The sequence below is a fragment of the Halichoeres trimaculatus genome, unplaced genomic scaffold, assembly GCF_033239565.1.
Source record: "Halichoeres trimaculatus isolate MK-OKI-2021-1 unplaced genomic scaffold, fHalTri1.1 fHalTri1_scaffold_10, whole genome shotgun sequence".
Taxonomy (NCBI): domain Eukaryota; kingdom Metazoa; phylum Chordata; class Actinopteri; order Labriformes; family Labridae; genus Halichoeres; species Halichoeres trimaculatus.
In genome coordinates this window covers 32505626-32519567 of record NW_027437187.1, presented here as the reverse complement: position 1 = coordinate 32519567, position 13942 = coordinate 32505626, and the positions used below count along the sequence as shown (strand labels likewise).

The following is a 13942-nucleotide window of genomic DNA, read 5'->3' as shown; positions in this document are numbered from 1 at the left end:
AAAAAGAAAAAAAAAACAGATGAGTTTTGCCGTGAATTTCTGAATTATCAGTCTCATGTGCTCAACAGTTGCACAGTCTTTCTGAAATTGTGATCCTGTAGTAAGCCCTTGAAACCACAGGATGGCGCTTGTAACCCACAAACTTAAGGACAGTGTGTTTGTGAATTAACTGATGTGGATCACATTTAGCCATCATTTCGCCTGAGACCCCAAGCCAGTTCATAACCAAGAAGATCATAAAGATCTCTCCACAAAAAGTTATATTTCTGCCTTTTCTGGTAAAGATTTGTTATAACAAATTTTTCAGTTGAACATCAATAATTGATCCCCTCACATTCTATGACAAGAAGAGATCACCAGAGGAGCTGAGTTTTTACCACTAGTATTTGGACCAGGACTAAAGTAAGGGTAGATTTTCTTAGTGAAGGAGCAGCCAGTGAAGGAGTAGAGCAGAGCTGCAGCTTTAGCGTCGTAAAAGGAGACCAGACCCTCCTCATAATCCACAAACACCCCCACCTTCTCAGGACCAGACTGAAGAAAGAGACGAACTCCAGGTCCAGCACACGCTGTGTACTCATGTGCATTTCTCAAACATATCGTCCAGTAACCATTCTGAGGAGACAGTGTGATGTTTCCCTTCCTGGTGATCGACTCTTTGGCCACTCCTAAATCCCACTTAGTCTTCCCTCCAACATAAACCTCATAGTAAAATCTGCCTGAAGAGAAACTCTGCATTGCTAACACACAAGAAGCAGAATCAAATCTCTCTGGATTGTCTGGAAGGTCTCTCTTAAAATCACTGTGATGAACTCGTTTCCCATCATCAGACAGGATGAGTTTTAGATTTGCTGTTTCAGGATCGAGAATCAAATCCACCTCATACTGCTGGACTCTCTTCAGATCAGCCTCAATCAGCGTCTTCATCCGTTCCCTGAGCGTCTCCTCCAGCTGCTTCACAGCTCTCATCAAAGTCCCCACATATGAAGGTGGATGGACTCCAGGACTCCAGACCTTGATGGGTTGAGATATAAGGAGGTGGTCTTCAGAGCGTGAGAGCTGCTCCACCTCAGAGCTTCTCTTCTCCAGCTCAGAGATTTCCTGTTGCAGCTCTTTGATGAAGCCTTCAGCCTGTTTCTGTGTCTCTCTCTGCTTCTCTTTGACTGTGTTAATGTAGTTATTGAGACATTTTTCTGCAGTCTCTATAAAAGTGTTTAAGACCTGAACACCTTCTGCCATCTCTCTTTCTACTTTGTTGTTATTGAGCTCCACTGACTGTTTGATCTCTTCAATCCTCAGTCGTCTCTTCTGGATCATCTGCTCAAACGTCTTCGTCTTGTTCTGAGACGACTTTCTGAATTGAACAACCATCTCAGAGAGCAAAGTGTTGATGTGTAGCTCTGGTTTTGTGTTGAAAACCTTTTTGCAGTTTGGACACTGGCATGGGGGATTGATTTCCCAGTGTGTGGTGATGCATTTTCTACAGAAGTTGTGTCCACATGGTATGGTGACAGGATGAGTGAACACATCCAGGCAGATGGAGCAGAGGAACTGATCCTCAGTCAGCAGATAGCTTGTAGTAGACATTTCTACAACCTGAGGATAAACAGCAAAAAATGTCATTAATAGAATTTCTTTCTTCATTAACAGAGTTTTTTCATTGTGCTGATTGGACTTTCATGGTGTCATGGTGTTACAGACTTATAGCCCTGTATAAATAATCCTAGATACACAGTTTAAAGCACAATATATTGGGACCAGATTTTGCAAATTGAGTAATGTACAACCTTGAACTTAAAGAGTGGTGAGGAACAGATAGGTTGGTATTCATTGATGGGATTTTGATGCTGTATAAATCAAACCAAATAAAGTGTCCACTCTAGTTCCTTTTCAGAGCCAGGTGCTATTGCAGGTAGATTTCAATCTTTCTTGTTTTAACACTGAACTTCTGTCTTCCCATTGTGCACAGGAAATACATAGGCAATTCTAAAAGTTATTTTTAAGTGTTCATTGAGGTTGAAACAACCTCTCTAAATGGAGGAAATGATCAGGGACTTTTCAAATTTGCAAACAAGTGGACATTTATGCTTAAGGCATGGCCATGTGACTGCATTATTAGGGTCCTCGGCCTGAGGAAGAGGTTTTTATTGTTTTTCGTCCGTTTCTTTCTCATTAGTCCACATCGTCAATGAACTCTAATTTGACCCCCTAAACATGCTCAAAAACTCACTAAAATTGGCACTCACTTCAGGAAAAATTTGATAAAATACCAAACTTGACCCCCAACATCCCATAATAAGCTGTCTAGCTCCAGAAAGGCACTCAAAAACACACTAGAATGGCTCTAACAGGGGCTAGGAATGTTGTAGAGAGATGAAACCAACGCCAAAATGTTTGTCTCATTGAGACGCAAAAAAGGGACAAGTCTTTCTCACCTTTCTCGTACAGGAAGCTGGAAATTTGCCTTTTAAAATAAGACTTTGCTGCATTTTTACCATTTCTGCCAAAATGATCTCCTCCAAAACCATAAGTGGTATCAGCTTGAAATTAGCTCACATGACAGACTAGACTCTGCTCCACAAAAATTGTGTGGGAAGTTGTTATTTTGGACCCGGTTTTCAAATGGCAAGCCCTCAAAGTTGGTTAACGCTCTCAGCTCCCGCCATGTAAACAGATGGGATTTTTCAGTCCTGACCATGAAGGCTGTAGATTTTGGCCTCTAGACAAAAAAGTTAAAGTTGTACAGATTTAAAAATGACCAGACTGGATTCCCGACAAAATTTTCTACAAAAATGTCACGTTATTATACAGATTATGCAAAGATTCTGGCCTATATAACGAGTTCTTTGTAACCTTTTCTGAATTAGAATCCTCCCTCTGCAGTTCTATGATGATGTCACACACTGATTAGGAGTTCCGTGCAGCTGGTCATGTGACTCAGCAGAGAAAATAATACATGGTATCAACTGTTATAGCACTAAGAGGGCCAGAAAGGGATGAAACCCTGACCATGGAGGTAATACCTTACCAGTGGAGGGGAAACAGGTATGACAATCAGGCAGAAAGGACCCGAGGACCCTTCTAACGCTTCTTGCAGCTTTAATTATTTGAGAGTCTGGAATAACGGCCAGTATCAGGCAGGATCTGATGAAAACTAACATCCTCTTCCAGGTGTGAGAGGTGATATAGTCATTACAGTGTTGTTTTCTATGGGGATCCCGAGATCGGACCTATACTGAGACCAGTACTATGATGTAAGAGGACAAATGAAAAAGATACTGATGCTTCAAGCTGTGTTTACACAAACCAATTCACTCCAGACCAGGTTTAAGATGTAGATCTTTTCCAAGTCACCAAGATGGCAATACGCCACTTTCTCTCCACACCTCATTTTGAGGGCAGTATGCCAATGTTGCAAGTTTATGGAAAAATGAGGACTACACTAGTTACGAAATGTTGCATCATGCAAAGCCTCTTTGTGCCAAGTGTACACTCAGGTTCTTTGTTTTACAGTGTTAACAAACAGATAACAGAAATGTTGAAAGACTACATTACTTTTGCATATTCCACTTAGATATTCTTGCAAGAATTGCCTGCACAGTCAGGGGTTGCTGTACTTTATGATACTACTGCCTTCTGGAACGAAATAATTTCACAATTATTTCAACGTTGTATGTGTCCTATTCTAAAAAGTCAAGGAAAAAATCTTGACAAGTAGAGATAAGATAGGATGATACTTATATAATCTGATTATTCAGAAATTTGTCTTGCATCATCCAGGTCATCCATGAACGCTCACATTTATGATGAGAGCATCTCATAAAAAAAGTAACACAAGGTTCAAAAGTCCAACTATCAGACAACAGTCTGAATACAAATTCAATCTAAATAAGAATGTCCTAAATCAGTGTCAGGGGTGTGTGTATGGAGCTGTCCCATCTACATCCGACTGTTTGTTTAATAAAGAAGAGCCTGTAATTATTTTTCTAACTGTTGGCAAAAGCTGATACTCCTCAAGGAGGCCATGAGAGGGGTCCTTTGTGATCTTTTCAGCCAGTCTAACCTCTTAAGACCCTGTGTGTAAATATGTGGGCATTACATTTCTGCCTCTCAGACCAATGATACTTTTTTTTAAAAAAAAACTTTGACCTATCTTCCTATCTTTGACCTTGAGCTATCAGGCTATAACATGTCAAAACAGTAAATGTGATCTTCTACAGGTACACAAAAGCATGAACACATCAACCTGATCCTGGCGTCCCCCCATTGGCCCCCCGTTCATTTCAGAACTCATTCTAAAAATTTATTGCTTGTTTTTAAATCTTTGAATGGATCAGCGCTTCAGTACATCTCCAACCTTTAAATGTCGACACTCCCTCGCAGTCCCTGAGGTCTGCTGATCACCTTCACATCGTGGTCCCAAAAACCTGTTTAAAGACCCGAGTATTCAGTCTTCTCTGTGGTGGCTCCCAACTTTTAAATCCCGGCTTCAAACTTATTTTATTCTTTGGCTTTTAGAGAGTTGTGTGATCTCTGTCCTTTTATGTCTTTTATGGTCTTAACCCCTTTTTTTCTTATGGCTGTTATCCGTCTCTATGTGTTATTTAATTCATTTCATTTGTTAAATTTATTTTCTTATTTTATTTCTTATTGTGCAGCACTTTGGGAAATTTGATTGTTTTTAAAATGTGCTATATAAATAAAGTGCAAGTGGATTGAATGTACTTGTACAAAGGTGAACAGAGAAACCCAATGACAAATTAATATGAGTTGTAAACTTTTACACTTTTATGAGTCATAAAAAAATTATGTAAAACTGAATTCTCAGATCACGACTTTGGAGAGTTCAAAGGGAGTGTCAAAACTAGGCCACTTTTTATGTCTCCATAAAAGTGTTGTTCTTTTTTGCTTAGTCATGTGTGGTTAAAACGCTTTATGTCAAAACGTGGTTCGACACACAAACCAATTAGGACGGTGAAGCGTCGAATTGGTCATTGGTTTAAAATTCTGTTAAAATAGCACATCAGAATGTTTGTAAAATGAAATTTTATACTGAGACAAATGCAAGGAAAGTCAGAATTTGGCTTTAAATTGTTTGTAATCAGAGATTTTAGTAGAGATCAGTGTACTCGCCTGTTTCTGGAAGACTCTGCTGTCCAACTGAGAAAAACTTAGCAGGTTTATCCTAACTCGTCTTCAGAGAGAAACACAGAGACTTCTGGAGTTAAGTCCCTCTGGTTTTCTCCTTTAAAGGCAGCATCACCTAAAATGATGCTGAGGCTTCACTTCCTGCAGTGTTGCTCCTCCTCTCTGTAAAGGAGGTCATGGTATCACTTTTGGGAAACACCCAGACTAATGCTCATCTGTTACTGTGTTTCTTGGAATAGCCAATATTTATCAAACTTTGAACCTCAGAACCTGGAGTCCTGATTTCACAAACACTTACAGGAAGAGGGTGTTGTTAAAGGACACACCTGTTGGGCTGTCATGTCAAACTGTCACTTGTTTAAGTTACAGCGTGGAAAATAAGTATTGAATGCGTCAACTTTCACATCACACACATCACATCACATTTTAAACATTGGTATTAACTCAAATAATCCAAACATGAAAAGAAATCACAAGGTTTGCCCTCTGGTGAACCATTTTCTTTAGTTCTTTCCACAAATGTTCAATTGGATTTAATTCAGGTGATTGACTAGGCCGTTCTAACAGATTGATTTTCTTTTTTTGAAACCATTTGAGAGTCAACTTTGCTGTGTGCTTTGGATCGTTGTCCTGCTGGAAGGTCCAGCCACGTCTCATCTTCATCATCCTGGTGGATGGCAGCAGATTCAGATCAAGAATTTCCCCATACATGGCTCCATTCATTGCTCCGTCAGTTAAATGAAGTTTGCCAACACCATGAGATGAGAAAAACCCCATGCCATGATGCTTCCACCTCCAAACTTCACTGTTGGTGTAGTGTTTTTTGGCTGATGTGCAGAGCCATTTCTCCTCCAAACATGGTCTGTAGTATGACAGCCCAAAAGTTCAGTTTTGGTCTCATCTGACCAGACAACATCCTCCCAGTATTCTACAGGCTTGTCAAGATGCTGTTTAGCAAACTTTAAACCAGCTTCAACATGCCTTTTCTTGAGGAATGGAGTCTTGTGGGCTGAGCGTCCATAGAGGCCATGGCGGTGGAGTGCATTGCCTATTGTTTTCTCTGTAACAATTGTACCTGCTGCCTCCAAGTCTTTCTGGAGCACTCTCAGGGTGGTCCTTGGCTTGTTGAGTACTCTTCTGACTATCTTTCTGACTCCCTGGTCAGAAATCTTCAAGGAGCCCCTGTGTGTGGCCTGTTGATGGTAAGGTGGTGCTTCTTCCACTTGTGAATAATGGCCCCAACGGTGCTGACTGGAATATTCAGGTGCTTTGATATAAGTCTGTAACCAGTTCCATTCTGATGCTGAGCAACAATCAGGTTGTGAATGTCTTCAGAGAGCTCTTTGCCTTTACCCATCATAAGGTGTGTGGTATTTAACTGCTTGGTGAAAAACAACCTTTTTTATAGGACCATCAATTTGCTCTAGCCCAGCTGATGTTGGTTTGCACTAATTGAAGTTCAAGTAATAATCACTGACAGATTTCAGGTGGTATATTGCATTTCCTTGCCAAAGTATACAGCCTTTCCACAGTGTGTTCAATACTTTTTTCCTGTGTTATCGTACTTAATTCACCAAAATCATTATTTATGGACCTGAATGTTGTGATTTCTTTTCATGTGTGGATTATTAGAGTTAATAATGTCTGGGAGAAATTTCATTTGAATTGCAGCTTTGGAAATAAATGTGATGAGAAAAAAGTTGACGCTTTTCAATACTTTCCCCACTGTGCAATCGCTAAATAACATAAGGACACAGGGATCGTTAGTCAGTTTTAATGAGTCAGGCTTTATTTCAGAATCAGTGGCTCCAGAAAAGAGAAAAGCTTCACAAAAGTCATTTGTTTTTGTACTTTTAAAAGGTAAACGCATCTATGGTAAACCAAATAAAGGAAGTACAAGTATGAACTCTTATACAGCCTTCGATCTAAAGAGAAAAATAATGAATGGAACTTTAAAACATTAACTCAAAATCTACTTCCATTGTTCTGTCTAAAAGACTGATTTAAAAACAAATGCAGGAAATGTATGTGCTGGTCTAACATCAAGAAACTGCTGTAAAAGGTTTTTAAAATCACCTAAAAAAGTACAAACAAGATGTGATTTGACATTCCTAGACTTTTGACTGAGTTACCCAAAGATTAAGTCGATTTCTGACGTGATCACATTCGGAGGGGGGCTTATAACTCAACCTCCCATACTACTTAAAACTGCAAGACCTGAATACTGAGAATGCAGGGTAGAAAATAAGGTGACTGTGCTCTTTAAGATTTGCTGGGGTCTCATCATTCAGAGCTTTGAGGGTTAAAAAGAAGTGAGATGTGCTTTTTCTTCCTAGTTGTAGTTTGGGCTGGCTCAAGTTTGGACTAGCTTATATTTGTGCTGCTATAGGCTTAGACTGAGCTCCATAGATCAACGCTACAGACGTACCAGCGACTGTTTCTGTCAGACTGCAGCTGCAAGAACTATTACCCTGAGTCTGGTTCAGTGAGAGGTTTTAGTTCGTTAAAGGAAGAGTTTCCTTGCCACTGTAAAACGCTTGTTGCTACAAAGTGTTCCACTCACGGTGGATGAAGATGAGATAAGACTGAATCTCATCCTGTGACATGAAATTGGATCTCATCTCAGCTGTTTTGATGTTGGGTCCAAGTTAATAAGACAACCAGAGCATTGTCTGGACTTGTTCTTTGAGATAAAAATGTGTTGTGATTGTGCACTTTATTAAAAACAGATCAATTTAGTTTTTGATTGAGTTGCTGTGCAGCAAAAGGGCCACATGGAAAGCCATCTGCAATCAAAGCCACACCTCAGAACACGGCAAGCACCAAAACCCGCAGGCTAACCAGCGCCGCTGCGTAAAATACTTTTAAAACATGTCTCAAAAAGTCAGAGGGGTAATTACACCAAATCATTAAAAATCTGCAGTTTTATAAAAAACATGAAATCAGAAACTGTGGAAATTTATTTATGCCCATAGGAGTTTTTGAAGCGCTCGATGAGGTAATCACCAGCTGACACAGGGGGGTATTTGTCAGAGCCATCGCAGCAGGTGATCATGGAGTCGTCATCTGGGTGGACAAAGAAAGCCATGGCCTGACGAGTGCTGGAGTCGTCAGGAGGGGGCAGCAAAACTCTATGAAGCTAAGGGAGGAAGAAAACAGCAATGATCAGCTTTTACAACCAACACCTCACAAATTACTTGAACTTTATTTAATTTTTTTATATTTCAGGAGTTACTTTTATGTTTAGTTTGACCTCGATCGACTCAGGTATATAGCATTTCTACATTTTCTAAAATCAGTTTGACTCACACATCATGGAACTTTGGATGGAGGTATATTTGTTGTGTCCACTGAATATTTCCATACAAAATGAGTTTCTGACTACAAAGTAAAACTTTAAATTTTCCAAATGATGCATACACTGACTCTGATCTAACTGTGTGGCTTGGAGTTTCTTAAAATGAAGCAAAATAAGTGCTCATGAATCAGGAGTTGCTGTCCAAGTTTCAGCTCCAGCTAATCTGGAAAATGTATTTCTCCTTGAGTAAAAGACATCTTTTTTTTCCCCACACAAAATCTGCAGAAACACGCCTTTAACTCACCACAGATACGAACTGATCACTGGTCCAGCGCTGCATCAGGTCAGCAATGTTGACGAGAACTCCTCCAGGAATACACGGAGCAGCGATGTACTCACCTGAGCGACTACGTACCTGAAAGATGAAAAGAAACAGATATTTCAGCTTTCTCTGTGACAATCTGCAAACTCTGCTTCTTCTCAAGGAGAATGTTCTCCATTAGGGGGTGATATGAGGAAAATATGCCAGGAAGTTTTTATGGCAGGATCAGTATTTAACTATTTCAACAACATTTTTTGGCCCACATATTCCTTAACCTGCATTCTGAACAATTTTTCTGCTCCATTCTATAACTTTGACCCTGTCTTTTGTCCCCTGTGTTTTTTAAACTCTCACATTTTCACATCCTGATAAACACAGTCCTTTAAAGATGTCAGCTGTAAGAGCTGTTGAGTTTCTGTGCAGAGCTTTAGCTTTATACAAGCACTGTCCAGATGGAGTTTAGAGAGATGTTACTAGACAGACTTCGGTAGACGGCAGTGGCGGCTGCTGGTCAGTCAAGGAGGGGAAGCTCATTTTTTTCCGGCCTACATTATAAATTTGTTTATTTACTTAAACGTAAATCCTACCCTCCGTCCTTTTTCAAGGAAATGTGTGACCCTGTCGTACCAACCAGGTGTTTTTTCCAGGGATTTTACCAGTGTTCTCTCAATGGCCAGCAGAGCTAGGCAGCTTAAACGGCCTTGGCCCTTTGTGTTGCAGGCATAAGACTTGAGCCGCTTTAAACAGGAGAAGCTCCTCTCTACACCTGCAGGCTGTAAGTGTGAGTAACAGGGGGAGAAGCTCTGCAGCTGTAGCTGCTTATTGGTGAAAAGAGAGAGAATCTTTAAACACAACGCTCGTCGTTTTTAAGAAAGGTAAACTCATTGGGGATCGATAAAGCCTCCGTATCAATCCAAAAAAAATAAAAGAACAACTGAGAAGATGCTCTGGTGGAGGGTTATACTTCAAGATCAATGACTGGCTCATTTCACTGTCAATCAAAAAGGGATTCGGCTTCAGACAGATCATCCAATCATCATGCAGAAGCCAAGCGTCCAGGCCAGCCCACTGCCTCATAGACCCCCAGAGACGCTGAGCGTCCGATGGGCGGGACAAAGCCCAGCGTTTATCCAATGACCGTCCAGTTTCCACAGTGGAACAACCCACTCTACGCTTCTCCGCTGAAGTCAGAAGACGCTCAGCATCCGACTGTGTTACAGCGCTGAGACGCTGCGGGGATGAACAAGAAGGAGGTGGAGCCAGTTACCCGTGATAGGAGCTGATTCTGAACAAAAGATGGAGGAATTCTAGCGCAGATTTTGTCAATGAAATGTACACACAGCAGTACATATTACCAATTTTTTGGGGACATTTTAGGGGAAGCTGAGCTTCCCTTGCAGTCTTAGAGCAATCACCACTGGTAGACAGTATTACCTCTAGTCCTTCAGAGCTCTGGAACAGCAAGGTGATGCTGCCGTAGTCTGAATGCTCTCCACACCGTAGCTGCCCCTCTTTGGCATCCTCACTCTTTACTGGGGGGTAGTACAGGGAGCGCAGGGCGGTGCTGTTCTTATCCGCTGGAAGAGCAACAATATCACTGTTAACACATGTCTGTATTTCTAACAAATCTTAGGGGGGTAAATGACAAACAGTGTATATATAGGATTGATAAACTGTAGTTCCTTGAGTGTTCACTTGAGGTCACAATTGCCCAAAAATTCCTTTTCACAACCATGACAGCCTGCAGAACTTTCCCATCCTGCTGTAAAGCAGTTTCAGAATCAGCGCCACATGTTTTTAATTGATTTTCTCAGAAGTAAAAAATGTGAAGTCATCAAAATACAGACATGTTTTGACTGGAGGTGAGTTGTTACAGGCGACTAGGAAGCTGGCTCACAAATAAAGAGTTGAGAAAATAAACGCCCTTGCCCCTGAGATGTAGTTAATACAAGTAATGATTACTCACATCAAAATAAACAATAACTTCAAATATTTGGGTGATTTCAGTATAAAAAAAGAGGGTAGACTGAAAACATCCGCACTCACACAAGACTTCATTCAGTTAAACAAAGGAAGGAGGCACAATGTGACCATATATCAGCTGATCTGAATTAACGAAAACATGGAGTGTAGAGACAAAACCCTGGTTTACAAAACCACGTTGTTATCCTGGCTGTTAAATTCTGATATTTTCATATTTTAATCATTAAAACTTATTTTTATTTAACATTTTGTAACTCTGTGGGAATCTATCAGAAGTCTGTGATATTTTTTCAGGAATTGTCATTTTTCTTTGATTCTATGTGATAAATGTAAATATTTCCTGGTTTCTCGACTCTTTTCTTGTTTTTCTGTCAAAAATCATCCATGAGTCTATTTGAGTCTATTTTTTCCTTACTTCCTATATTACGGTGTGGGGCAACGAACACCTCTGGGTCCAGATCCAGACAGTGGGCCATCACCCTGAGAACCCGCAGACTGAGTTCCTTGCAGCGCAGGAAAAAGGATTTATGGATTTCCTGGAAGGAATCTTCCTGTGACTTCACTGAGGGCCAACTCTGCAGCGTGAGAGAAGAGTTATCGTTAAAGTAGGGCAGAGAAGATAGTTTATCACCTTTTCACCAGCTTGAGAGCCAGAATAGATAAGAAGTAATCAACTCTTGCAGACATATTTGACTCGTTCATGTAGCTTAATTCACTAAAAAAAAGAAGAAGGAAACGTTCAACCAACTAAACACATCTCACATCCTATAATAAAGCAAAATGGCAGTCAAGTGAAAAGATTAAAAAAAAAAAACATAAATACAGAAAAAAGTATGCTTACACTGACAACACTGTTTGTTTTGGCAAACAGTGTTTAGTTAAATCATGAGGTCAACGTGACGCTATCTGCAGCCTAGTTTCTGTTCCACTTTTCTGGCTGCTGAACCAGCAAAGAAACTAAGCTGACATAGACTCTGTGGCTAACACACACCAAAAATAAGCAGTGGTTGACAAAGTTTACACCTACTTCAGTCAAAAAATAGAAACTTCTGGTTAAACATCACTTCAGCAGGGAAGAAAGCTGCTCAGTGAGATGATTACTTGAGTTAAAGTCAAACACATTTTTAGCCTCAGACCTCTACATGCTTTCTTACTGAAAATCTAGTGCACAGAGTGAACAGTCTAAACACTACAAATCATTCCTCATTTCAAAAAAATTCAAAAACGGGCTAAAGTTGTGGCTATGAAGGCTCAGGTGAAAACTCATCCCTCTCTGTTTTGCTATTTTTTACTTCTACTAAATGAACTGCCTGATCTGCATTTGCTCCACATTCCACCACTGGGACAAACAACATGCAGAACAAACACGGTTTACTACCTCCTGGGTCAGATTTTAGTAGAGAAAACAAAAGTCCTCAGCTGATTTCAGAGTAAAAGTGGAGAGAGGAGACATGTAGTGGAATAAAAGCCACAGGTTTCCCTGAATTAATACAAGCAAAGTTAAGATACATCTCAACTTCTAAAACTAAACTCAAACTTATTTACTCTTCAAACTATGCAAATAGTTACAGTTTGAGCGTGTACATATGATGATTCATGTGGTTTGCTCATTTCTGCTTCTCTGGAAGATTTTTACTTCTTTTTTTTTTTGATAACTGTTTTTACATCCATGTTCTCAATGTAAAAAAAAACATTGAATGTACCTGTAATTAAGTGTGCTTACTGATACTGTCTAAAACCTTTTTATCTGATAATTGGCACTTTCGTGGCTTGAATCCCTGTTTTGTAAACATTTCTGACCTGGGAAAGATTTTAATCAACTTATAGAAAAAATTGTTTTTAAAGTAATTTTATGTTGAAAAAAAGGAAATACACTGAAATTTAAAAGGAATTTAAAAAAACCTAATGATATGAAAATTGATGTCACATGATGCTAATTTACCAATGAAAACACATACTTGCATGTTATTATTTAAAGAAATTATAAAAAAAATTTGGTTGTTTAGGGAATGAAATTTGGTTAATCCAATGCAAACGGTTTCTAAGAAGCTGAGGGTAAGGAAAAAAAATGTCACAACCATAGCAAGTGGATCTGCAATTTCGTTGTACTTTGCAATGACAAATAAAGTTCTACCTATCTAATTGTACTTTGATCAAAACGCTGAGGAAGCAGGACAAATCTGGTTCAAATTGTTCTATAAAACAATAAAGTCAAGCCAGATTTTAAAAGTGGGTCATGTGAATATCTCACAATGTCGGACTCGAGTAAAACGACGTTGAAAGCCTCCTTTAGGTCTCCAGGTCGACGTGGATTCAACCTGAAATCAGAGATCTGGGTTATAAATAGACCAGCGAGGATCCAGATCATTCAGACCAAGCAGTCCAGTTCACTTCACTTTAGTCCTCACTTTTCAGTCTCCAGAGACACCCAGCCGTGGTTGGTGTTTTGAGAAAAGTTCCCTCTGCTGAACGGTAGTTTTTGTTTTTCTGGTAGCAGGAAGAATTTCTTCGATGTGTCCATAACGTGTGATACCTGTCCAAAGAGGGGAAATGCACACACCCTTTTTAAACACAGCCAGCTTAAACACAAAATAGGTATCATTTACACTATTCTCACCTCTTCATGAGTGATTCCAGTCCCAGTTAATACAACAAATCCAACTTCAGTAAAAGCTTTTTTCATATCCTCACTTAAAACCTTTAACTGTTCGTCAGAAAGGTCTTTCTTATCCAAGCTGTACGAGGTGAAATCCAGTACGGGGATCGCCATTTTCGAAGATCGAGTACGCATTTTTCTGTGTGAGAGTCTCTGAGTTGAGCTAAATAATGATACAAACACAGAGAAGGGTCTGTTCATACTTTATATCTCTCGTTTGCCTTCATTGCAACGCCATAACCAACATGGCTGTCACGTGAACGCAATGGGACCAATGTGCGTGACGCAGTTTGGAATTAACTGTCCGTCATGGGATGTACGACTCTTGTTCGAGAAGCGGTTCTTTTGGCTCGGCTCACTAAAAGAGTCTACCTTTTCAGAATTTGTATTAGCTAAAATAATTTATTACCCAAAATAATATAAAACTATATGTGCTGATTTAAAGTAAGGCTTTGTTTTTTCACGCAAATATTTACAGTAAAGGTAAGTTTAGCCAATCAAACAAATCTTGGTGACAGTTTTAACATGTCTTTCGCGA

The 13942-nt window shown here is 39.8% G+C and overlaps 2 protein-coding genes across 2 annotated transcripts; both read right to left on the bottom strand.

Annotated features, from left to right (window-relative positions):
* Positions 1–330: 330 nt before the first annotated feature.
* On the bottom strand, positions 331–5205 carry LOC141796638 (E3 ubiquitin-protein ligase TRIM21-like). Its single transcript, XM_074677865.1, has 2 exons — positions 5131–5205; positions 331–1593 (listed from the first exon to the last, which is right to left on the bottom strand). Exon 2 carries the CDS (start codon positions 1582–1584, stop codon positions 331–333), a length of 1254 nt encoding a protein of 417 aa, XP_074533966.1. The 5' UTR covers positions 1585–1593; positions 5131–5205.
* A 1712-nt stretch (positions 5206–6917) lies between these two features.
* Positions 6918–13680, bottom strand: LOC141797037 (uncharacterized). The gene is made up of 7 exons (XM_074678419.1): positions 13366–13680; positions 13157–13281; positions 13000–13066; positions 11164–11323; positions 10200–10342; positions 8748–8858; positions 6918–8284 (listed from the first exon to the last, which is right to left on the bottom strand). The coding sequence occupies exons 1-7, from the start codon at positions 13603–13605 to the stop codon at positions 8105–8107; spliced, it is 1026 nt and encodes a 341-aa protein (XP_074534520.1). The 5' UTR covers positions 13606–13680; the 3' UTR covers positions 6918–8104.
* Positions 13681–13942: the final 262 nt, after the last annotated feature.

Excerpts from the sequence above, each read along its gene's own strand:
- LOC141796638 (XM_074677865.1), bottom strand. The coding sequence starts at position 1,584 with ATGTCTACTACAAGCTATCTGCTGACTGAGGATCAGTTCCTCTGCTCC.
- LOC141797037 (XM_074678419.1), bottom strand. The coding sequence starts at position 13,605 with ATGAACAGACCCTTCTCTGTGTTTGTATCATTATTTAGCTCAACTCAG. Across the intron at positions 13,067-13,156 it reads GTGTCTCTGGAGACTGAAAA|GTTGAATCCACGTCGACCTG; the intron begins GTGAGGACTAAA and ends CTCTGATTTCAG. Across the intron at positions 10,343-11,163 it reads CCCACACCGTAATATAGGAA|CGGATAAGAACAGCACCGCC; the intron begins GTAAGGAAAAAA and ends TTGCTCTTCCAG.